At 36.9% G+C, this 25,826-nt stretch overlaps 2 protein-coding genes across 3 annotated transcripts in view; one reads left to right on the forward strand and one right to left on the reverse strand.

Moving 5' to 3' along the window:
• The window catches only part of Pld (Phospholipase D), a 170,842-nt gene extending 147,025 nt beyond the window's left edge, over positions 1-23,817 (reverse strand). For both annotated transcript variants that reach the window (XM_083133813.1, XM_083133812.1), the window contains exons 1-4: positions 23,729-23,817; positions 22,793-22,934; positions 13,694-13,844; positions 3,172-3,267 (exon numbers count right to left, since the gene is read on the reverse strand). In XM_083133813.1, the coding sequence (XP_082989939.1) occupies positions 3,172-3,267; positions 13,694-13,844; positions 22,793-22,919 (374 nt within the window). In that variant the 5' untranslated portion in view covers positions 22,920-22,934; positions 23,729-23,817. The remainder of the gene's footprint in view (positions 1-3,171; positions 3,268-13,693; positions 13,845-22,792; positions 22,935-23,728) is intronic.
• Positions 23,818-24,158: 341 nt separating this feature from the next.
• Dpit47 (DNA polymerase interacting tpr containing protein of 47kD) overlaps positions 24,159-25,826 on the forward strand; it is a 45,537-nt gene continuing 43,869 nt past the window's right edge. Inside the window, exon 1 of the mRNA XM_083133814.1 lies at positions 24,159-24,397. The gene's annotated coding sequence lies outside the window, so the exon portion shown is untranslated. The remainder of the gene's footprint in view (positions 24,398-25,826) is intronic.

The raw sequence follows: 25,826 nt of genomic DNA on the forward strand, positions 1-25,826 counted from the left end.
CCTTCAAACAAAATATTACTTTTTATTAACACCACAGACGAGAATATTGAATTCCTCAAGCTTAAATAACATTGTAAGTGAAAAGCAAAACATGAAAACTTCACACTGTGAAGAAAGTTTTTTCTATTTAAATTAAATTTGTGAAATAAGACATTTAACATCATAAGTATAATTGCAATGACTTAAGCAATGGGAATTTTTTGTATACACCAAAGTAACAATGTGTTAATATATTTAAAATGTATCTTTCTTTTATGAGCGCTTACTGGATGATATTGTACATCAGTTACCCCCAAGGTAAAGGTACAGTTCCCTGTGCATATGCAATAGCACCATGCCACGAAGGCATATTTACGGGATGTGTGTGTGTGTGTGTGGGGGGGGGGGGGTACGCCCCACACATTCTCGATCTCGGCAATTTTGGAGGTGATGTGATCAGCACCAAGCTCTAGTTGTTTTAACCCCCCAGGGCTGCTTTCAGGTAACAATTGATTTGAAGCTGGATGAGCCCCAGAGCCAGTTTGCAGTGACAAGGCTGGAAAAATTACAATCTTAGATCATCCACCCTGGGAATTGAACCTGGGTCTCCCGCTTGGCAGTCGGATGCCTTACCGACTAGAACATCCTAAAAAAATTGATAGAGATTTGAGAATAGAGACTTCTGAGTGTGTGACTGATTTCAGTGGGATATACCAGCTGCTAAGAGTTATTTTGATTAAGTTATCAAGAAATGTGGAGGAAAATTCAAAATATTAAATCAAGAATATAAGCAAGTAATTTATTCAATACATACATAACAAATCACCTACATTACATCACACACTTAAGTTGCACCTAAGGTCTCCCAAAGAAGGTCGAACTCCGAACCAGTAAAGCGAGTTCTCCCATGTTTTATGAATGCATAATGCACGTCAGCATTTTATCGCCATTATTTGACTACTTTAAAAATTTCGTAGTTAATTTTAGCAGTACTTTTGTCTCCTTGTGCATGCCTTTTTGTATCAAAATCAATGTACAAGTTTGACTTTACATGAATTGACGTGTCGAAGTATCGAGTAAGCCCCGTGCGAAAGTCTCGATAATGATCTTGTTTCTGTGAAGGTTCTTCTCGTTAAACGCGACCATTGAGGTCTGTTCTTTTGCTTTTCAGTTTTAAACATCGAAAGAACGAAAAAAAGAGAACTGTTGCATTTTCTGTTCATTTTTACGCTTTCTTATACAAGTTTTGTTAGTGTAATTAGCAGTAGCTATATAAGTTATTAGCAGTATACAAACTGATAATTCACAAAGCAATATTAACAACAACAAAAAAACACAATAACATACTGTACTGTATCCTGTTGTGTTTAAATGCAATCATTAAAACATGAGTTTTATATATTTTTTAAATGCATTCTGTATGCCTCCTTTATGCTAATTATGGACATATCTTACTCAGTAATCTATTATGTTGGGGTTTTCCAATGAATGCACATTCTACACTATGGGGATCTCAACGAGCAGACCAAATCACTTGCAACATTTTTCCTTGTCACCACACCATTTATTTACAAACTTCTTACTATTGCAGAGTGGCCACTCTAGCAGCATGAAAAATTCAAGTATAATTTCCGGTTTTCAAGGCGAACTTTCCAAATTTTAAGAGTACAAGCAGATGTTTTCTCTATTTCAACCATACATATTACCGCCTCTCACACTCCACACAAAAATATATGAACAACATAAAGGGCCTGTGTGATTCCCATGTATTCAAAAATTCTAATTCACTTCAATTAAATGGTACATATATTTAAAATATTTAAGTTAAGGTGTGCATTTGCCATTTCACGTACTTGTATGCAAACTCAAAATACATCTCACACACAATTAACAAATGTTACGAGATATAGAGATATACTAATCTACGAAAAACTGTTAATTGTGTAAGAATTTCAAACTCAAATGTACCTAATAACTTCAAGATATCTTATCTTGCAATAATCTCCAGCCAGTCACATAGATTGTTCTGCAAAGGATACTAACGAAGTAAACTGATTTAGAATTCAGCTTTATTTTCCATGTGGCTTTCTTTTCCTTCCTCGATAAAAATCAAAGCTAAACTGTGAAAAACTTCCCTCAGGGCATTTATAAATATGTATAAATTCAATGACATTTTGGATCAATAATAGTTGCAATTTTCCACGTCAACGAAGAAAAATTCACGTAAATCCCGGAGCCAATAATTCACATATAATTCCCGACGAGTAGCCACCCTGTATTACCATCGGAGCGAACCCTCCAATGGTGGATGCTGCTTAGTCATGCAAGGACTAAACAAAACCAAAGCTACACTCACCATGTTCAAACTCCTCTCCAAATTACTTCGATGTCTGGAACAAGACTGACCGACTGATTCTCTAATCACACCTCCGTCTACCATGAGCCCTCGATGACCCCTTGTGGAATTCCCGGACTTTTCCATCCGGAATTAACAGCCACCACCTCACAAGTAAAGAATGCCTTAGCTGGCATACCTTGCTGGTGGCTACGGCCTTTGTGAGGATAACGTTGGATCTCTCGGGCAACTCATAAATCATTCTGAACTCATACGGTTACTATTATCTCTCTCTAAAATGCACATTCTACATGCATAAAAACAGCCAATAATACTTTCATTTGGCACTTCAAGTCTAAAAAACTGGGTTGTTTAGAAGGTGATTTGCAATAGAAGTACAGTGACAATGATTAGTTACTAACTGCTTTTTGGATAAGATTTTGTTAATAAACAGAACAGGGGTTCCCAAACTTTTTCGTTTCACGGTGTCCTTAGTGTTTCAAGATTTTTCTGCGACACCCAAGTCAGAATGTAAGCCTATCTAACACTTGCAACGCTCAGTTAGTGTGGTAAGGTTGATAAAAAATACAAATATATTTTAAATTCCGAAACATTTTATGTGTAAAAAGTATTAATTAAGCACATATTTGGAATAAGTGTCATTTCAGTGAATATATTAGAACCTTTTGTCTCACCCAGGTAAGCCAGTCACGGCACCACATGGCAGCATGGTGCACAGTTTGGGAACCACTGGTGTAGAAAATTAGGCACAAAATTGGAGCTTAAATATATATATACACACAAAGCTCTCTTGCTCCCTTTTAATAAAGTTTTTTCAATAATTAAAATATACTAACCTATACAATTTGAGCTGCTGGTGGAGATTCTGGAAATGCTTGTAACGCTTCTTAACACACCATGTGAAGTCTCCATGTTGGAACTGGATGGTATATCTGAAAAAAATGAAACATGTAAAATCAGTAGGGATATAAAATGTACTATAGCAATTCAGTAGACAATTTCAGTAAGATCTTGAATGATTCATTCAATCATCTACTTAAAGCAGGGGCAAACAAAGGAATGAGCATGATCAAGAAGCACTTGAATTTAGAACCTTCAGAGGTCAGTCAATGTGATTGGTCACTTTGGCAGTTGGGTTGTGGTAGGGATGTGCCGAAGCAGATTACAGATTGATGAAAATCGGCAGAAATTCGATATTTAAGCCGGTACAGATAATACTAGAGTTTTACTTTCTAATGAGTTTTATACAGAATTTTAGTTTTGTAAGATTTATTGAAAATTAGGTTGATTATTTATCATCGTAGAGTTTTTGTAATGAAATTATTGCAAACTCTCATTCAGAGGATCAACCTACCTCAAAATCAGAAAAAAAAACCCAGAACATTGCTGAACCAACTATACTAGGGTCCGCTGTTGTATTGGAAATTCAAAAATGAGTATCCCAACCTCAAGCAAGTGGTGAGAAAATACTTGGACATACCTACTGCATCAGTATTCAGTGAACAAGTGTTAAGTGTTGCTGGACAGATTTGCGATAAGAGAAGAGAGAGAAAGAGAGAGAGAAGAGGTAGCACTTCCAGGAGTGCTTCCAAAACTCGTGTTTCTGAAGTTGAAAATTTCCAGCATTAAATTTATAACATTAAGAACAGGCATTCATTTTGTATTTCAAAGAACTGTTTTTGTACCAATGTTACATCTCTTGAGAATCAATGTTCTTCTTAAAGGTTCACATAACAACTTTTTGTAGATGCAAATGTACATTCGCATCTCCTGAGAATATATATGTATATATATATATATGTATATACATATGATATGCAATAGAAATGTACATAGCAAATCTATTTTTGTGATGCTGAAAATAACATCCCACTTCTGTTGAATAATCTTATGTATCGGAATCAGTTCCAAAAACTATCAGTTAGTACATCGGCGTCGGTAAATTTTCAGCTTCGTCACATCCCTAGGTTGTGGCAATGCAGCATTTACAACTGTGCAATCCTGATGATACATGTGTTATACATGGACTGTATACTGAATGCATTGTTCTGTAAGGTAAAGGTATAGTTCCCCGTGAATATAGTTCATTGTTTGAGTTGGTGTTTTATGTTGGAACAACAGTTTAAAGTGGGATCCGAACCACTGTGTGTCTGCACCAGGAATTGAACCTAGGACCCCTTGATTACAAGGTGGCAATGCTACAACCTCCACCCCTACCCCCGTGCATACATAAATGTGCCATGAAGGCACACTTAGGCAATGTGATCCCCAGAGCCGATTTTATGTGGAGACTGTTGTGTATTTGAAACACACGCAGATCTCACACAAGGTGTCGAATACATTATAAATGATATGCACGCATAAATCAACATTATTTAATTAATCACAAAATTCCATTCAACAAACTATAATGAACGCCATTTATACAAGACAAAACACAATCTGTTTTTAACAACATCTTGACAACTTCAAAGGTTTTATAAACCATACAGACTCATTTACGCAATAAGCGTCACACATACGACATTCCCCCGCGTCGATGAAATTTTGCATTAGCAAAATTTTGGTTTTATTTGTTTTACTTCTTTTAACCATAATCACTCAAATCCAATCTGTCAGGTAGTTTTCTTTGCCTCTGACTTCTCCTTAACACTCTTGACTCTGCTGCTTCACGTCTATCTAAATCTATGTTCCCTCTTGCAGCTTCTTCCACCACTTCATGATTGTCTCCTCTCTCGTAATCCTTAAACGTATCATTCGCATCTAAATATCTTCCTTCGTGGACTTCTGAAGATGCGTCATTATTCTTATCGCCTGTTTCATCACTAGCATTATGATATCCTCTTTCATTTTCTATCACATTTCTCCATTTTATTTGGTTCCTATGCACTAACTTAACATATTTACCAACTTTAATATACCAAGTATATGTCCCTGCTCTCCGGACAACTTCACCTTGCACATAGGATGCACCACAGGAATCTCGGTTGGCAAGTTTCACCCAAACTTTGATACCTCCTCTGGTATCCTCACGTTTGTTTTTATCAGGAATATTCTGTACTCGATCTATATCATCTTTCGGTCTCTGCTCAAATGCATACATCATTTCAGCAGGAGATTTCAAATTAACGGTGTTTGGAGCCATTCGGATACTACGTAGCACATCTAGCAAAGCATTATTTAAATCAAAATGCTTGTCATCTCTTCTAGTTTCGTACAATTTACATCTCAGAGCACTTTTTATAATTTGTACGTGCCTCTCAGCTTGTCCATTACTAGCCGGATGATAAGCTGGTGAATGCATTAAAGCAATCCCTTGATCTTCACAATATTTCTTGAATTCTGCAGATTGGAAGGGAGGACCATTATCCGTAACTAAGGTGTATGGCTGATTATACCTTGAACTTAGTCTTGACATAAATCCTTTTACATCCCTGAATGATGTAGAAGATGCAACTTCACATTCTGGCCATTTAGTAAATGCATCAACAACGAGAAGCAACACTTTTCCTTGAAAATAGAAGAAATCCATGTGTGCTCTCTCCCACGGCTTAGTTACTTCCTTCCAATTATAGTATTCTTTCTTTTTGGTGTCGGGTTTTACAGCATTACAAACGTTACACGATTTTACGTGATCTTCAATGCATTTGTCTATACCAGGCCACCAATATCTTTCACGCAATAGTAACTTCATTTTAACTACGCCATCGTGATTCTCATGAGCTTTCTCCAAAACTTGTTGCCTCATTGAATTAGGTACAATAACTCTAGAACTCCACAGCAATATATCTTCTTCACATTGTAGTTCATTTCTTCTTCTTCTCAGCGCTTCGAATTCACTTGCATCTATATTTGGATCCTTAATCTTAGATTCTGGCCAACCTTCCATAACGTACCTTTTGACCTGTTTCAACATCACATCTTGATCTTGCAAACTTCGGAAGACATCTTTCAGACGATCCGTGAGTTTGATTGCATTTACAAACTGAATCCCGTCGATATCAACTGTTTCCCCTTGCAATGGTAACCTCGACAACAGATCCGCTACTTCAACATTCTTCTTGTACACAATTTCATATTCATAATTAGCCAAGAACAAACACCAACGTTGAATCCTGGATGAAGCCATAATGGGTATAGCCTTTCCATATTGATGTAGTTGTTTTGCGGGTAGTGAATCAGTCCATATTTGAAATTGCTTTCCATAAATATATTTTCTAAATCTCTTCACGGCAAATATAATTGAAAGAGCTTCCTTTTCATGATGAGGATAAGCCATTTCATGTTGCGAAAGAGTAGTAGATGCACATTCTATTGTTTTCAATTCCCCACTAATTCTATGGCATATCTGAGCTCCTAGTCCATAGCTCGAAGCGTCACATATGATTACTGTATCCTTGCTAGGATCAAACTGAGTTAAAGTTTCGGATGACTTCAGTGCTTCTTTAACCTTTTTGTACTGACTTTCACAGTCATCACTCCAATTCCAATGCACATTCTTCTTTAATAACTTGTACAAGGCTGGAATCAGTATAGCCATATTTGGAATGCACCTTCAAAAAAAATTAATGCCTCCCAAAAACGACTTCAATTCCTTCACGTCATGCGGACGTGGACAATTAAGCAATGCTTCAATCTTGCACTGGCAAGGTTTAATTCCTTCCGCAGAAAGTTCATATCCTAAGTATTGAATGGATGATTTAAAGAACTTGCACTTTTCCAAATTAACCTTCACGTTATATTGTGTTAACCTGTGCATGACCTCAATACATCTGCTAACCGTTTCATTCAGTCCAGAGCCACAAATTAGAATATCGTCTTGATATGGAATTACATAATGCAGACCTTGCAATATCTGTTCAATTACTCTCTGAAATATTTGAGACGAAATTTTAACTCCAAACGGTAATCTTGTGTGTTGTAATAATCCCCATGGTGTGTTCATTACAAGCAACCTTTTTGCTTTTTCACTCAAAGCTATTTGCCAATAAGCTTTTTGTAAATCCAAACTAACAAATACGGCATTTCCTCTAACTTTCTGGAAAATATCCTCTAACAGTGGTAGGGGATAAGAAGCATTTTCTACATATTTGTTCAATGTACTTTTTAGATCGCAACAAATGCGCAAATCTCCATTTTTCTTTTTAATGACAACCATCGGACTGACCCATTCACTAGTGTCAACTCTTTCATAAATGCCATTTTCTACCAATTTATCCAATTCTGATTTTACTTTATCTTTAATTCCATAAGGTACATTGTAAAATCTCTTAAAAATTGGAGTTGCGTCCGGTTTTAATGGAATATCAGCTCTAAAATCCTTTATAGGCAAGCTTAAATCGCCATCAAATGTAGAATAAAATTCTTCCTTTAGAATATCAACGATCCCTTGAATATCATTAGTTGTTATACAACTGTCACATTTATTTAATATATGCATGAAATTACGAACATCAGAGTTCATTGCATTATTTCCTGTGACATTGTGTGCAATAATATCAAACTGCGGAGAACAAGTTTCCCTTGCACAAATTTCAGTCAACTCACAATGTAACTTGGGGATCATAATTTGAATCCAACTTCTTCCTAAAAGTGGATATTCTAAATGACAGTTAATTATGTACAAATCTAGACGATAGAACTGATTTCTCCACGCAACATTCACATTAACTTTTCCCAGTAAAGGTATCACATTATTACCAGCACCTTTCAATGTACAGTTAGGTTCAGACATTTGTACATTTTGCAGAAATTTTTGATAAAAATCTTTACTAGCTACAGATGCATAGGATCCAGTGTCAATCTCAAACTTGGCTTCATGACCATGTACATTAATATCTATTAAATATGTACGCTGATTAATGTTGAAATCTAGTTCCCTTGTACACACTTTTATACCATTTTCCGAATCGTTGACCACATGTTGTGATGATTGAAGTTTGGATGCATGATCCACGATTTCTTCTTTATCAACTTTACTATTAAAGTTGATTTGAGTATCATTAGAATGCGTAAAAATAGTGGCAATAAATAAATCTTGAGTTGCAGCTGTGTTTGTTGGACTAGCTTCAGAGTTAGGTGCGGATTCTAACTCAGTTGTATGAGCAACAAATTTGTTATTGAGTTCATAATTTGTGGATTTTCTACGTTCAATGTTAATCCTTTTATAACATTTCACATAATTATGGCCTTGCTTCCCACAAAACGAACAAAAACTTCCTTCATAATGCCCTTGCACTTTGGACTTTGATTTATATGATTTTGAATTATTACCTTGACCATGAAGATTACTTTGCTGATTGCTAAATTTGGAATCATTCTCATTTTCACGCGAAACCTTATTCGCTTCATGAAATCTTCTGTCATTGCCCTTGCACTTAATATTCATTGTGCCTTGTAAGTTCACCTCACGGTAATAATCCTTCATATCACACTCGAGTTTCTCCATTTGTCTAACTCAAAAAGCTTTCTGGAATTCCATGATATTTTCTGCTATTATTTTCTTCCTAATAACGTCAGACCTTAAACCGCTCACGAACGTGTCAAACAATGCAATAGGTAAAAACTCACCATATCCACATGAATCACCTATCTTTCGGAGCCTTCTTGTAAAATCTTCAACCTTCTCCACATCCAATTGCGTACATTTTCTTAACTTTAGGCGTTGCACTATAAAATTACTACTTGGATTGTAATAAGAAATGAGCCTATCAGAAATTTCTTTGAACGATTTCTTCTCTGGTAGTATTGGAGAGAACAACTTGCGTAACACTTCATAAGGTTTGGCGCCAATTACAGATATGAATCTAGGAACTTTGCTTTCCTCAGATATGTTGAAAACTCGGCAATAATTATCCTATCTTTCCAAATAAGAGTTAATGGTTCCTTCATCTGGATCATATTTGTCAAATCCTGGCGGATACGCCATGATGCCTACCGCAACGATTAAATCCAATTAATCATAGACCAAAACTCACCTAAATCTGTACTACGCCCTTAAATATTTTCCTCGTCGCCATTTAATACATCTGTTGTGTATTTGAAACACACGCAGATCTCACACAAGGTGTCGAATACATTATAAATTATATGCACGCATAAATCAACATTATTTAATTAATCACAAAATTCCATTCAACAAACTATAATGAACGCCATTTATACAAGACAAAACACAATCTGTTTTTAACAACATCTTGACAACTTCAAAGGTTTTATAAACCATACAGACTCATTTACGCAATAAGCGTCACACATACGACAGAGACAAGGCTGGAAAAAATCCAATCGTAGATCACCCAGCCCGGGAGTTGAACCTGGGTCTCCTGCGTGGCTGTCAGATGCACTACTGATTAGGTTACCACAGCTCTTCGTTGTTCTGTGGAGAATTTAATATAATGGAAAAGAATTGGCAATGATATTTATTGAACTGTCAAACTTAAATAATGTCAACAATGAAGTTCCTTGCACAAAAATGCAAACTGCAACAATCAGCAAATTAAAATCTAATGGACCATATCCTGCAACTTACAACTTAATTTATTGTTTTCCAACAGTAACCGAAGGCTGCTGTCTATCTGGTGTGCAATGTTTTAGGGCATTATTCCCATTAACTGAATGTAATTTACGACTCTCAATACTTAATAATTTTCAGGAAGGTGACACATTGTCATTTTCCCACCTTCAGTTCCAATTCTAAATAGCCTATCTCAGCATAAGACAGACTTCAACAAAATTGAGTGTACGTGTGATGTGAGCTTTTAGATACAATACACACACTTTTAACTGGTGATAGTTTGTTTTAGTTACTATACAGGCAAATTGCATAAAGTGTGACTCGCAAGTTAAAGTTCTTAAAGCTACATCTTACTTTCTTGGGAATTTTATAAGTATGACACTACTGACATTACCTTTTTTTTATCCTTTCATCTTCTTCTTTTACTGAACAATGATTTTTTTTTCCTTCTTAAGTATGCTAATAGCCTAATCTGCACTGAACAAAGCGAGGTATAATTTGTAACTCTAGCATTCATACAAGGCGGATCCAGAAAGTAAGTTTCCCGAATGGCCAACAGATAGCAGGCTATGCGTTTAGAGAGGTTAGTGCGCATGCGTGAGAGATGCATGACATGGCAATCGTATGCAACAGGCAGCACTCCCAGACTACTCACAATACCACCATAGCAGCGATTGAAGATGGCGGCTCTTATTTCGGCTCCCACCGGTGTTGTCATGCTGCACGATAATCAGCCACATATGCCTCAGTGCACAACAGATCATCTGCAGGAGCTCCGCTGGGAGGTGTTTCACCATCCACCCTATATCCTGGATCTCGCTCCCAGTGATTACCACCACCTCAAGAAATTCCTGTCCGGTCAGCATTTACAAAGTGACGAGGAGGTGAAGATGGCTGTCACGCACTGGTTCCGATCCCAGGCGGCAGGCAGACTTCTACAACAAAGGGTTACAAAAGTTGATCCCACAGTGCGGCAAGTGTCTCAATTTCTGTGGGGAGTATGTTGAAAAATAGCTGAATAATTGCTGTAACTGTTCCAATAAAAATTTCCATTGCAATTGTGTTTATTTCTGTAGATGGTACTGGGGAAACTTACTTTCTGGATGGGCCTCGTATAAAATTTTACCTAAAACCTTGCAGAATTTAAATTTTCTGCTGAAAACACTCCCAGTGTTATGGTCTATGCCAGGCTGTTACAACTGGTGTTTAACGGTTCTTTGTCTTCTCTAAAATATGTCTCCAAAATTGGTGGAAGTCTGTATTACCATTTGGAAAAGGCATTTCATCTTATTGTATTGTTGGCTCTTGAAAAAGGTGTGTGCACTACACATAAAAAAAAATGATGTGAAATGAACTATAAAATGCGAAAGAAACTCTTTACACATGAAATTTAGTTTATTTACCGACGTGACACTTTATGAAGCTTGAATTATCTTGCGAGTTACGCAACTCGCGGGAAACTGATAAATTCTACTGGAAATATTTGAGAAGAAAAATAGACCCCTTTATACAGGAATAAACTTAATACATGTCCTATAAAACTGTAAAATATGTAATTATGCCATAAAAATTTACAAATATGTTATAATCTCATAAACAATTAAAAATATGTCAGATAAATGTAGAAGTATTCCCAGTAAAGCCCAAAATATGCACAACAGTAGTTTCGAATTTCTCATTTTATGGGAAGTTTATCTTCCAGGAAAGAACAACTAGGGTGGGGATGGGGTATTACATAAAGTGAGAATTCCTTTAACCGAAGAATGTAGTGGGGAAATATCATGATGTTCACTGCAATTATCCTGTTTCATTTACTATTAAGTCATATTTACACCTTTGTGGAAACTAAAGCATAATTGGCAGCTCGTTACAGCTGTGGTACATCTGGACATTCAATACATAAACACAACTTTTTTTAGGCAGATTTTAACTACATGGAATTTTAAAAACAGCCTACAAAATTTTTGTCAGAACAAGTTATACTAAATATGTTTCCGTTCCACAATGCACTTACAATCTTGCGGCAAAAGATCGGTGGTTCTCAACAACGACGGAGAACATTTATCCTCAATAACGTTCATATGGCTATATTTGTCGGTGGGATAAAAAGGGGTGTATTATTTGTAACAGATTGTTGAGATGTCCGAAAAGAATTACGAAAAGAACTGTAAACACCCCTCCTAAAAGTGGTCTATGTCTCGCGGAAAACAGCCATGTCAGTTACTTTTGGTGCTAAGAAGGGTAGTGAGCGAGCGTGGGAAGCCTTCGGAAGGCCGCACAGTTTTCGTCGTGTTAAGACTAAAAAAGTAGTCTTGTTGACTGAACGGTAGTTCGCAATCACGTTAAGAAGAAGTCAAAACTCTGAATCGGTGACTGTCCGTTGTTAGTTTTCGATATCCACAAAAACTGTAGGGTCTACGTTGGTTGGCCCGGAAGCTGCAGTGAGGAAGATGGAAACGTGCACCCAGAAGCATGGGTCTGAGATGATGACGTGATCATCTCGAAGGGATTTTGTCAGCTGTTTCAGAGAGTTTTCTTCTAATTGGATCAGAGTTTGCAGAAAGGAAAGTGAAGTGAAAAACTTAGTGCTAAAGTGAAACGTGATTACTTTGATAATAATGAGAGCTCTCGTATTCAGTGATTAAAGTGGTTGTTACAAAGGGGTGAAGGAAAAGTGCTATTCAGAAAAAAGGTAGAGATCTCAAAACAGGCTAGCCTTTGGTCATGTAAGTAAATGTAGTAATATTCAGTAATTATTTTAAACTAAATTATTATAAGAGTGTGCAGCTACAGAAATTTATTTGTTTTTTTCAATACAATCCAAAGTGCCGCTTTAATCCTCGTATAAAGTTGACTTTTATAAACTGAGGACAAGCGGGAACTCAGCGGCCTTTCACTTTAAATTTTATAATTGTTTACTAAAGGTTATTCTTTAATAAATGTGATTTTTATTGGATACGCAACTTGATAGTATTAATAAAACCTGAAAAGGAATTGTTTCCCGCTGAACGAAAGCTAGAAACGACGCTACATCCAGTTTTATCGTTACATATTGTTCTGTACTAGTTCGTAAAAAATGACATATGCTTTTCATTTCTGTGTCTGTAATTTATTTATCCTGCCATCGATAATATAAACCATCTGTTGCACTAAGGGTATGAAGAATAACTTATAAAATAACCGATAAAATGCAAAACAATTACGAAATTATGCAGGAATATGTCTTATGACGAGAAAATTTAAGAAATATATTGCAAAAACACGAAATTGGTAAAATATGTCAAAATAAGTTCATCTATTTCAGCTGATTTTCATCAGATATGTAAAGATCTTACCAAAGTATTCGATCCGATGTGACGTAAAAAATATGTTATAACAAAGTCCCATGCCCTAATTATAAGGAATATGTTTATTTTGTGTAATAAGTGTAGTTTTTAAATCAAATTTAGGATTATATTCACTAGTTTTCATTTTAAATACTGCTTTTGAACCAATTTTTCACCACTATAACACCGAAATTTAATTTTATTTACTGCTTTTCAACATGAAATTTTGTTTCTTTATTCACCAAAAATATGTGCCTCTATTGATACCTTGTATACATTTGAAATATATGTATGCAGTGTATCATACAATTCTTGTCCAACTTTTAAGATTTTAATTTTACTCTCACTTGTACTTTGTGATGCAACGATGGGGATGAATGACGAAAGGGATAATGGGAGAAACACATCCATGCTTTGAATGTTGGACCCCTGGCTTTGTAGCAAATGACACTGACCACTCCACCACGGAGGTCGGCTTGCAATACAATGTAATAAACAGACAGGGACATTTCTTACAAATTTGGATTCAGAAGATGTGTTGTGACGTTCCTCTCGTAATCCGTTATTTTCACTTGGATCTCCTGCCCTGGAATGAACACTTTGCGATGCGGAGACTTAAATTTTAACGGAGTCTGGTGGATGGCTTGGAATGGGATTGCAGGAGCACCTGGAAAAAAGAATGGCTTGCATTAACACAGCTCATGTTTACTTAAGGATGGCCATAAAAAGCACAACAATACTCAATGCAGGAAGTCAAATACAAAAGTACACTACACGCAGAAAAATTTAGGCAATAAAACGAGTACTTGTATATCTGTTTAAGAAAATCATGCACTACTTTCAAGCAATGCTAAGAACCTACAAACTACTTAAACACACTCACACACATACATGGTGAAACTGGAAAGAAAATTCACACCAAAACTATGAGAGTGATGGACATTTAATAAGTTACTTAAAAAATTGCTGAATGGTTTTACATGTAATTGTTACTAGTATCCTTTTGTTGCTCAATACAATGTACAGGGTGGCTCAAAAAGTCACTTAACACCCCCGGTGCATTACCGATGCACTAAACAAATTTTAAGGCATTTTTCTAACACTTCGAAAAGGAGCAAATTGGTACAAGAATTCAGTCATAACTTTTTACTGGTTAAAGATACATCAAAAAAACCTTCACCAATGCATTTCTCGTGAAATTCTAGCCTGATTTGATATATCATATCATCCCCCTCCCATTTAAAATTTTGAAGTTGAATTCAAGATGGCGGACATCAAGACATCAAGTGTTAAGTGACTTTTTGAGCCACCCTGTATGTTGGAAAAACAAGTAATTCTACAATTGTTACATAACGAGAATTCAAAGTAATGCAATAACTTCAGAATAGGTATTGGAATTACTAAAAAAAGAAAGAGAGGGGATGGAGGGGGATAGGGAGCATGAGGGGTGGGGGAGTGGTGTTGCAATCCGGTGGACCCCACCTTTCTTTTCTTTGTTAAAATATATGAGAAAACAATATGATTCAACAATACCAAATGGAAAGCAATATATAAGAAATATAAATTGTTATTCAAAATTCCAGCATAGGAATTTACTCTATTCTCAAATCCGCTACATTTCACACATTATTAAAATACATACTCACAAATTATTAGCAAGTTGCTGGACAAAAATAAATTATAACTGAAGTTATACATGTTAGGACAATATACTCCAATACAAAAAGCTTTATGAAGCACTGTAATATTTTTCAGACGTTTTAAAAAGTCTGGACTGCAGATAAATATCTCATGCCACACAGTAAATATTGCTATGTATATTGTGAAAAATAATGCAAAAACATTCACTTACATATAATTTATGATTGTCAGGAAATATGAACATACAGTGAAAAAAAACTTGAACACATTCAAAATTTGTGCTGCTAAAAGAATTTTGATTAACTTTAAAACACTAGCATGCATAAAAATCACATTTCACAGGTTAAGCATGACGACACAATACTCAAAAATCATAAATAAAAACTTGCATAAACATAGCATTCTAGAAATATGCATAAGCTAATTGTAGTCGATAATGAACAAACACAAAAGTAGTAAAATTTCAACAGTAATAAAACTGATCGTGGAAACGAAAGTATGACACACCAATCCACATCACAATAAAATTCCGTCCTTACCACTGTTCTTGGGTCTCTTAAAGTTGATCCTTTTACGCAAAACTGTTAAAATCAAAGAACAGAGTCATCACACACATTGCTAATATCAAGCTCCAAGGATGTAGTAACTCCCTTCAAAAGTAGACACTAGAGTGCGTAAAGTTGAAACTATGTTTTACACAAACATACTCTTTGAACATTTGTACAAGCAACATATTAAGTGTTAGGTTAAGTAAATTTATAAGTGACTAAACTTCAGTAAAAATATTCCTTAAACTTCAACACAGTAAAATACATATTTTTTTAATGTACAAAATAAATATTGTTTGTCAGTACAGTTAATATTTTATGTACACATTAATATGTCAAAATATATGCAAAACATTAATTTAAATATAAGATTTCACATACTTATGATACCTATCGTGAATAACCATTACAAATATTGCTTCAGAACTGATCACTGTTCTGGTATGTTATGCATTGTGCAAGATATCTAGTACTAAACTGCTCCATGTTGAAAATTATTTTCAAACTACTGATGGATCAAAATCAAACTTTAACCAATACCACTGCAGTACAAGTAACTATTTTACTTATCAGGCCTACAGGGTATGTGAAAACAATACCCAATTTCAATAATTTTTTAATGTATTTTATACAGCACAGGTAATCTCAATTAGGACTTATGCACAGGAAAACTTTGTTGTGGCGATATCACAAACAGTTAAAAATGCTGAGTGTGTGCTTCATGTGGAAAATGGTACAAGTATGGCATCAAATTCCTTCAGAACTCCCTTCAAGCATGTCAGCGTTGATATCTGAGATGGTACTAACACTCTCAAAGGCATCGTTTGACCAGTGTGTGTGTACAACACAGAATTGATTGATTGATTTGGTTTATTTTACTTTGATTTTCTGCCACTTTTGGCTAATTGTGAATATGAGGATGAGTGATGATGGGATGAAAGTACAGAGGTTGTTTCCGATCTATGGTGACGATTTCAAACTGCACCTACTTTAAGAGAAACCATGTCACCACCATCGAGAGTGCTGTATTTGGTGGCCCTGCATCTTGGCAATTGCCGACAGCGAAGTTTCCACTGTAGGAGACTGGCACAAAGTGTAGCCATGCCCAGTCTCAACCACTCCTCCTGACAGGCTTTCCATAGCCCTTCAATGGTGCGGGGTCTCCAGTGAGATAAGGCTCATTTCAGTAGGCTGAAGGTGCAAAAGTCCATCGGTGAGGCATCAGGTGTCTTCACTGGAATGTCTGTGAAACGAATAACACGAATTCCAGTTTCATCTGCCATTTTTTGGAGGACGAGGCAGGTTGATCGAGATGTGTGACTTGACACCTTGTTTTGAGCTTATGAACATGCCCTTTGCGTCACTTTTCCGAACCCAAATCGCGGTGAATGATGGTGTGCACTGTATTCAGTGATGTTTGTAGCCGGTTCGCGATACTTCTCTGTGTGGCTGGATTCTCCCTTATGACCAGTGCCCGGACGTCCCGAATTGTAGCTGGTGTGCGGTTAGTGGCAGGTCGGGGGTTAGCCTGTTTCCGCCCCATACAAATCATCCCACGCCTCACCTTACCTGCCTCTTTCAATACCCGTGATATGCCATTTTTGGACACAGTGAATCCACGCTCCTTGCACAGTTTTATAATGGCACTATCATTGTAGTTTACGTCGGAAAGTGCAGATATGTAACCCTTCCAAAATGCACTGATTTTTCGGCGGCATTCTTCCCGATACCTACTGACCACACATGTCATGCACAGTCAACGGTCCAATGTGCCCACACGACTGGCAGCTTCGTTCTCTTTCCACTTGGTGGTGCTGCAAGAGGTGTGCAATTTCGTCACCATAGATCGGAAACAACCTCTGTAATACACACTCAGAAAGAACACCCATGCCCAGACTGGATTCAAATCTGGAACCCCTGTACACTACACAAATTGATAGACATACTATGAGGAGGTTTGGTAGGAATTTCGGTCCTTGCTTGTGTTGGGTGTACGTGTACAGAGCACATACTTAACATTGCCAGTGTTTGTACGTTTCTATAAATACTTTAACTTCATGATTTTGTTCATTCAGTTTTCCCTTTCATAAGTACTAATTGTGTCTACCTCCACTACATACAATACAAATAAAAAACTACTGAAGCGAGGAAAAGTATTTTAACTTAAATGTACGTGGAAATATTCCATGAAGAATCAAAATTTGCATTATAAATAGAAATTATCAGTCAACAAGTTTTCTTGATTGATCGATTTAAAATTTTTTGGTGCGTCAGCACGCATGGCCATATTAAAATGCAAGTTGTAAATGGACCTCCATTGGACAAACACAACGCATTAAAAAAGATAAGGATAGTTGAAAAACTACCTCGGAAACAGTGTGAGAGGCCAACTCTCCTCAAAAAGCTAACAACATGGACTAAAACACCATGGACTAAAACACCATCATCGTCTCCCAACATGGATGGCAAATTGTTGGGAAGGTTAAAACCCTGTCTGAGGTAATTAAAAAAGACACACTCAAGAAGAATGTGCCTAACACTCAAAACAATGTTGCAAGTATGGTACAACGGAGGGCCGAGTCCTTGCGGAAAATAACGATGCGTGAGATGGTTGTGTCCGTCTTGCACATCAACATTAAACAATCATGAAGTCCTGGTTGAATGGGATGAAAAATAATCTAACAGTTATTTTTAGTGGTTTTTATTTTATCTGCGACGTTTCATCCTGGTTTCCCATAACTTTTTCAAGCTTACCCTAGATGCACATACAACACGCCTCCTCGCATTACTAGTCACTATACACTTCTAACATAAGGAGATCCAGAAAATTTTACCCCAGCAAACCCTCTGGATTTAATGTTGAATATAGCACTGGAGGGTTTGCTCCGATTTTTATATCTGAATATGCTAGTATTTTATTTAGAAAAGTGCAATGATTTTAGGATTAAAAAATGTAGTTAATACTTTGGAAGTATAGAGTGACTAGCCATGTGAGATAGTGTGTTCTGTGTGTATTTAGGGTAAGCTTGAAAAAGTTCTGGGAAACCAGGATGAAACGTCACACATAAAATAAAAACCACTAAGAATAACTGTTAGATTATTTTGCACCTACAAAAAGTGGTTACACAAACCTTTAAGAACAACATAGATAAGTTGAATGGGATTTGCAGAATACTTACACAAAGAAAACATAGCACTAGCCATTGTTTCTACTCTTTTAGAAGCAACCCTCTCCATTTCAAGAAACTAACAAGAAGACTTGCAAAACGTGCAGCTTTCCTTGAATTTATCACAACAGATAAAATTCTCTTATATTTCCAGGTTTTTCATGTTATGTGGCCACCCTGCTTAGGCAACTGCCTTCGTTATCATAAGTAATGGCATCTGGAACGGAGGATGAGTGGCTGCATTATTAACACTCAGCAGGCAGGAGTTTCATTTCTACCACCTCGTCACTGTAATCTCCTGCCAGCACAATGTTAATAATGCAGCATTGAAATACGAACATTTTAGATGCCACAATCTATGATAAAGAAGTGAAGTTAATCCGGTCGCAAGGATAAGAACTCTTTTCATTAGAGGGCTGCAAAAGACCACTTTCGCTCGCTCAAACTCGTTCAAGTCTCCCACGTTCGAGCGTAACGCACTCGTAGTGGAATGATTGGAAATGTCCTGTACTTCAGTGTCTAATAAGCAGCACTGTGAACCTAAAACCCATACATACTCTATGCAATTACAATTCTAAATCATAATTCCATATATTATTACGTAACACTCAAATACAATACACACGAAAGTATGCAATATATACAGACCGAAACGTAAAATGGATACACATGCTGACAGAACTGCCTAAGCAATTAAAAATATGATCTCACAGTGCAACAAGTACGTGTATATCATTGTTCACTTACCAAAAAGGATAACCATTCATGATGGTTGCGGTAAACGTGGTTTAAAATTACTTAGGTGAAATTTAGAAATGTCGCACTTCAACGTTGCACAATTTAATGGTTAAAACCTGTTAATTTCGAAGATCCACTGTCTTCATTCACAAAAGGGTACGGCGTTTGAAGAGGAGATGGGACCGCGTCACTGCTTTGCTTTGGAACAAACCATTACGGATACCAGAGCTTGGACTCCAATTAGAAATTAACCAGTAGACCTACATACAAACGAGTTACATCAAAATTTAGCTTATTCAATTCTGTGTTAATCTACACTGAGTGCTCACTGAATTGCGACCACCCCTCCAAACAACAAGGAATGGCCCAAGCAGTTGGTCTGATCACATGACCGCCCGACCCTGTGGCCGAGTGGTTAGCACATCGCGCTGCGACGCCAAGGGTCCCGGGTTCGAATCCCGGTCGGGCTTGGTTGTTTGTGAATGTCCATTCATCAATTTCATCATTTCATCACTCATCCCCATCTTCGCAAATTAGCCAAGAGGCACAACACGCGAAGTAAAATAAACTAAATCAATCAATCAATCAATGATAACATGACCACTTAGACTGGAAGTATCGTGGTAATGTATAGATGCAACGCTATATGTTAGTAGAACAGCACACGTTAAAATGGGAGGTGGTCAGGATTTAATGTCGTTCCAAAAGGGCATGATTGTGGGGGCCCGAGCAACAGGTGCGTCAATAACCTAGAAAGCGACACTGGTCTGATGTGACTGTTCCAGTGCAGTGAAGGTGTACACAGAATGGCAAGATAATGGGGCAACGACCACCAAGAGGCAGAATTGCAAGGCTGTATGGAAGGTGACACCGCACGGACAGCATAGAGTCAAAAGGCTTGTGACAGCGGAATGAAGCATCAGCATCTAGGAATTACGGGACCAATGCAACAGTAGGTGCACAACACCCGCATCCCATGCAACTGTGTGGAGCACACTGGCGCGCATTAAGTTCCAGAGCAGATGACCCATTCCTCACGAAGCATCACTGCCGACTTCTCGTCTTGCTTGGGCTCAAGAGAACGCTGATTGGACCGTGGACGATTGGAAAAGGGTGTGTTGGTCCGATGAATGTCTGTTATTGCTACACCATTGTGATGGGTGTGTGCATGTTATGAGGTTATGGACCATTCCTGGAATTTCTGAATGGTGAGTACTGTACAGGTGGGTGGGGGTGGCTGTATTGTGAAGGATTGCTTCTGTTGGCATGGACTGGGACCATTGGCGTGTATGGACCGCCATGTGACATCCGTTGCCGGACCATACTTGCTTTGACTTGCTTGGCTGGAGGAACATTCCATAGAGATGCACCATATGAATTGGCCCACTAACTCCCACCGATCTTAATCCCACAGGGCATCTGTGGGATGTTGTGGAACGAGCTCATCAAACCATTCATCCTGCACAGACGTCAGTTGGCTCGTTGTGGGATGCCATGAGGATTATATGGTGTCAGATCCCCATGCAGACATATCAGCACATCGTGGAATCCATGCAACGTCGTGTTCAGGCTGTCCACTGAGCCAAAGGTGGACCGACAAAGTATAAGGTAGATGGTCGCAATTCAGTGAATACTCAGGGTATGTTAACCATTTCTTTTTCGAGTATGCCTTCTACTTTGTATCATCGAGAGAACAAAAGGGGTGCCGCTTTTTATACAAGTTTTGCAAACGACTGCTCTCTTCGAAATTCTATAAATAAAAAAACGGGTGGTCCAATCGTGATGAACTTTTAGTATGGTGCAGAAAGAAAGGTTTTACACACAATTCTTAATTTTCAGATTTTTAAAATTTGTCTAAAAAACATTTTTTCAATTTTGTGAAACACATTTTCTTGGTATTGGGTAGTCCTACAAATACAATATTGGTTTTGTTTTGAAGCACTTTGAATCGGTATTTAAAATACATTGTCATTGTCAATTCACATTGCGAAACTGATTTTATACAAATTTTTATTCAATGTAGTAAAGATGTACGAGGAATGTGGCAACATCACACATAGCGAAGTCCGTTGAACTGTGGGCTGTCACTACAAGTCAATGCATTCAGTGTTCCCACGTTCCAAACCTAACATTTTTCGCTTGAGAGGAAGACCTATCAATTCTGTGTGTCATCTAGTGTTGCCAGTGTGCCCTCATTACAGTACTCCATTTTTTCACTGAAAGGGACACCCAAATGGCAACCTCATGTCCATTTAGTACACCCTGGACTACATCTTTTGACTAACAAGGTTCTGGCATCAAGACTCACAGCCTCTGTAGGGCTCATGTTGTGTGGTCCATATATGTTTATGACTGTCCTTTCATCTATCTCATTCTATCACCATTCATCCTTGTCTTCGCAATTAGCTAAGAATATCGAAGTAAAAATAAATCAAATCAATATTTTCATGAAGTTCATAGGCTCAAACAATTATTCCGTACTCTCGACCCTCTGCAACCTCCTCGAGAAAGTAAAATATTTTGCATGGTTTATGAAGATTTTGTTGTTTATAAACGATTTCCATGGTTTCTAGTTTGTGAAAATGTGTTGTTGTGAAGTAAAGAATGCCTGTTATTCTAGATGAAGCAGAACAGCCCACAGGCTTCACAAAAGTGAATATAGCACTCAACATCACATTCCACAACAGCAGCTACAATTTTACGTTGTTAGGTCAGGGATTCATAGTTATTTTCAATGTGTACATAAACGGTTTTTACTAATAAAAAGCAGGAAAAGTGCTCCGAAATGACAGGTTTTTACTTACGTGGCCATACTTTGAGATCAAATATCTCTTGTAATTTTTGTTTTCCGCATACTAGAACCAATTTTACATTTCATAATACAGCAAATCTGTCAATTTTTTTAAAAATTGTACAATGGCTAAACTGCCTCGGTTAATTTACTAGCCAAGTGAGAGGTTAAACCAATGAACTTCACTTCGATGATTTAGCCCTGAACTTCGACAATAAATTCCACATGACCAGTGTGCGTATGCAAATGTTGCAGAAGTAACAGAGCATATAAAGTGGTTGACTAATGGTCTCACTACCAGCGGTGAACCCCTTCTTCATCAATTTAATTCATCCTCATCATTACAATTAGCTAAAAGTGGGGGAAAAAAATATCTAAAGTAAGAAAAATCAAATAATCATAATTGACGAAACGAAGAAGTTATAGGTGTCCGAAGGATAGTAAATTTTTACCATTATCTCCATTCCCTACCCACAATGACATTCAAAATGAATTTTCAACAGTTGATTCCCCTACCCCCTACTTTAAATCTACCTGTTTGTGCTTACAACTACAATAGTATCGGATCATTCTTCAAAATAATACATAAAATTTTACATGATATAATCACAAAGAAATTTAAAATCATTTTCAATATACACATGTAAATAATATCAATGTGCAGAATGAATACATAACTGAACATATTATAATTTATGAAATTATTTCTGTAAGTACCACTTCTACTCACCAGCATCTCCATCAGCTCCAAATGATGATGGTCCATCTACATTGCAATCGATGTCGGGGAAGGCAAGGTTGTCGTAGTCTGAGGTGGGGCTTCCTGGCTCCTCACAGTCTCCCTCAGCATCTGACATTGTGCATTCCTTACTCTGAAAAAAAAATAATAAGGTACTGTATAAGCCAAAACTGTCCCAAAATTCTACACATGCAAGATGTGTTGTTATAATTCTCCTATTTTAGTAGATGCCTGGAGTCTATGAAAACATGGTAAAATGAAATGTACACATTCCATAACATATAACATAAGAAATAAAATAAATGTATTGCTTGATTTTCACTAAATATATTTCCATTATCCCACGAAATTTATTTCGTACCAAAAAGGGAACATTTTAGCTTCATTAGTGAACGGTTGTGGTAATAAAATTTCGAACATTTTATGTACCTCCTTAATAAAATTTCAAACATTAACATAACCTCCTGGCTCTACTAAACTTAAAAACCTTTATCACACTGGACTTGACTTTCACTGTTGTCCATAAGTTGGTTAAGTTTGCCAAATCCAGTTTTGAACTGCGTCACCTACAAAATAACTTTCCAAAAGTCATAATTAAGTTCGCCTGATGTCATCATAATCTATTGCCTTCATGTGGCACACCTCATTTTTTGATTCCGTTCTGAATTCCTATTGTCCTTATGCTGTTAAGAGTTACGTGATTCAGGTTTTCTCATATGCGATTATGGTAAACTGAGTACAAGTCAGAAATCAGTGATTATATGCAACGTTAAAAAAGTATTCAATCATATTTTCTGGAGGTAATGACATTTATGTTTACTTTTATTGAATTGCTAACAAAACATGTTACACGATTTATATTATAGTGAAAACTAAAACTAACTATTTGAAGCTATTTCAAAAAACGAAAATCATAAATTAACTCACAAATGCCGCAATTAAATCAGAAACAAATAGCCTTCCCAGCTAGCAGACTCTCTACTTTTGCCCAACCCTCATTTCATCCTCATTTCCCCACCCCATTCCATTGGCCAATTACACAGGCAACATTTTCTTACAGCGATAACAATTTTCACAGGGTACCTAAATGAAAATTCTGCGAGGAAAAAAAATAAGAAGATAAATAACGAATTTAAATATAAAATCTGAATTAAGGGAACTGTGTATGATTTTGAGTATAATAAAATATTTTAAATAATCAAATATATTAATTTCTGCCATTTTTCGCCCTGGCAAGTTCCATCTTCGGTTCTACTTAATTGTCCAACACCATGTAGTGCACATATTTCTTTTTCGATAATGAGTGAATGAGATCGAACCTCGACCCAACAACTACTGAACCACAGACGTACATTAACGTACATTGTGAGGTTAACTAACCGAAATTGTGCAGTCATTGTGTTAAAATTTTGTCTGTTGTTTGGACAATTGGCTATTCCCCTTTCCCTATCCCTAAACGTGTTCGAAAAACATGGTAACTGATAGGCACGAACCCAAAGCAGAGGTGAACAACAGTACACCATAACCACAGTGACAATAAATTGTGCGCAAGAACTTATTTCTTGAGTGTTACCACCAAGAAATAATATCCATTTGGTATGTACTTACAATAAAAAGAACATGTAATTCTATGGTAAAACAAATCACTCTGTATGTGAAAAATTCTCTTTGTTTTCGTGTAACAAGCATAATGGAACCTTGAGCTATGTTCCGCGGCAACAGTTTCATAAATCGGAGACACATTTCTTCATTTTTAAAGAAGACACTACTTACAGAAATTATTTTCTCTAACATTTCCAACGTTAGTCGAGGTATTTTCTTTCATCCTGATATCTATTTGACCGGGAAATCATGTTATTGTTTCCAATATATATATATTTTTTAACTATGTTTGCCTAACCTAACCTTATCGGAAATGGTTCGTGGGGCTATCCATCAGCTAGCCGTGCATGACGAACACGATGCTAGGTATTTTTCGGTGAACAAGGTTCTTCTTTTGTTTTCGAATCATTCGCAAAGCAAGCGATATCGCACCGTTACGTGCGTTTGGTAGCACTTAGAAAAATGCATTATTTTAGATGAAAAAGCGGGTAACACTTTACTATACCGGAGATGGATTTCTTCAAATTTACAGGAGAAAGTGCTTACGCAAATCATTTTCTGTATCATTGTTGATGTTCGGGAATGTAGTTTTGATCCATTTTAATGCGAATGCATGTGGTTTTATACGAAAATCTATTTCCGACGTGCTATTGCTGCTGCTGCCATTTGCTTTCTGTACGAGAGCACAATACGCCATCATATTGTCCGTATATGCTAAATTGAACGAAAGGAGTGCTAATGGAACCTAACCTAACAGGCCTAACCTAACCTACTAGGCATACCTCGTTCCCGTGATGGTTCGTGGGGCTATCGTGAATTTTTGGGCTAACGCCTATGGTTTTTGGGGCTACCCGTGGATGGTGTGTGGGAAATAAGGAACAACAATAAGTACTCGTTAATGTAAGAAATAGACATTATTTTCATTAGAAATTCATTATTTCACCTAAAGAAATGTTCCGCAATGCAGAATAGTATGTTAACAATGTAAAAAATTGCAAAATAAATCATTGATAGGTGTCTCTGGTATAGTAAAGCAGTACCCCTACCGAAAAAGCGTTTAGTTTTCGTGTAAAAATCATAATGGCACCTTGAACTATGTTCCGCAATACACAATTGGCAAGTACGAACCATGCGAAACACAAAATATCCGATTTTAATGTGTCTCCGGTATACCGAACTTTTACCATATCCCTTCCCTAGTCATTATTTATTTCCTGTAGTATCAATAGATAGGATAGTTAACGTTCCTCCCGTCGAAAAAATAAACCTCATTTTATAGAATTGGTACTAATCTGATATTCCCCGGACAGATTTCTTCATTTTTACAGAAGAAACAACTTACGGTAATAAGTTCCTGTAGCATTGTCTAACATGTGGAAGGTGTTTTGTGTGATGTAACGGATTTCTTCAAATTTAAAGGTTT

The sequence above is a fragment of the Lepisma saccharinum genome, chromosome 13 (genome assembly GCF_977018435.1).
Source record: "Lepisma saccharinum chromosome 13, izLepSacc3.1, whole genome shotgun sequence".
NCBI lineage: Eukaryota > Metazoa > Arthropoda > Insecta > Zygentoma > Lepismatidae > Lepisma > Lepisma saccharinum.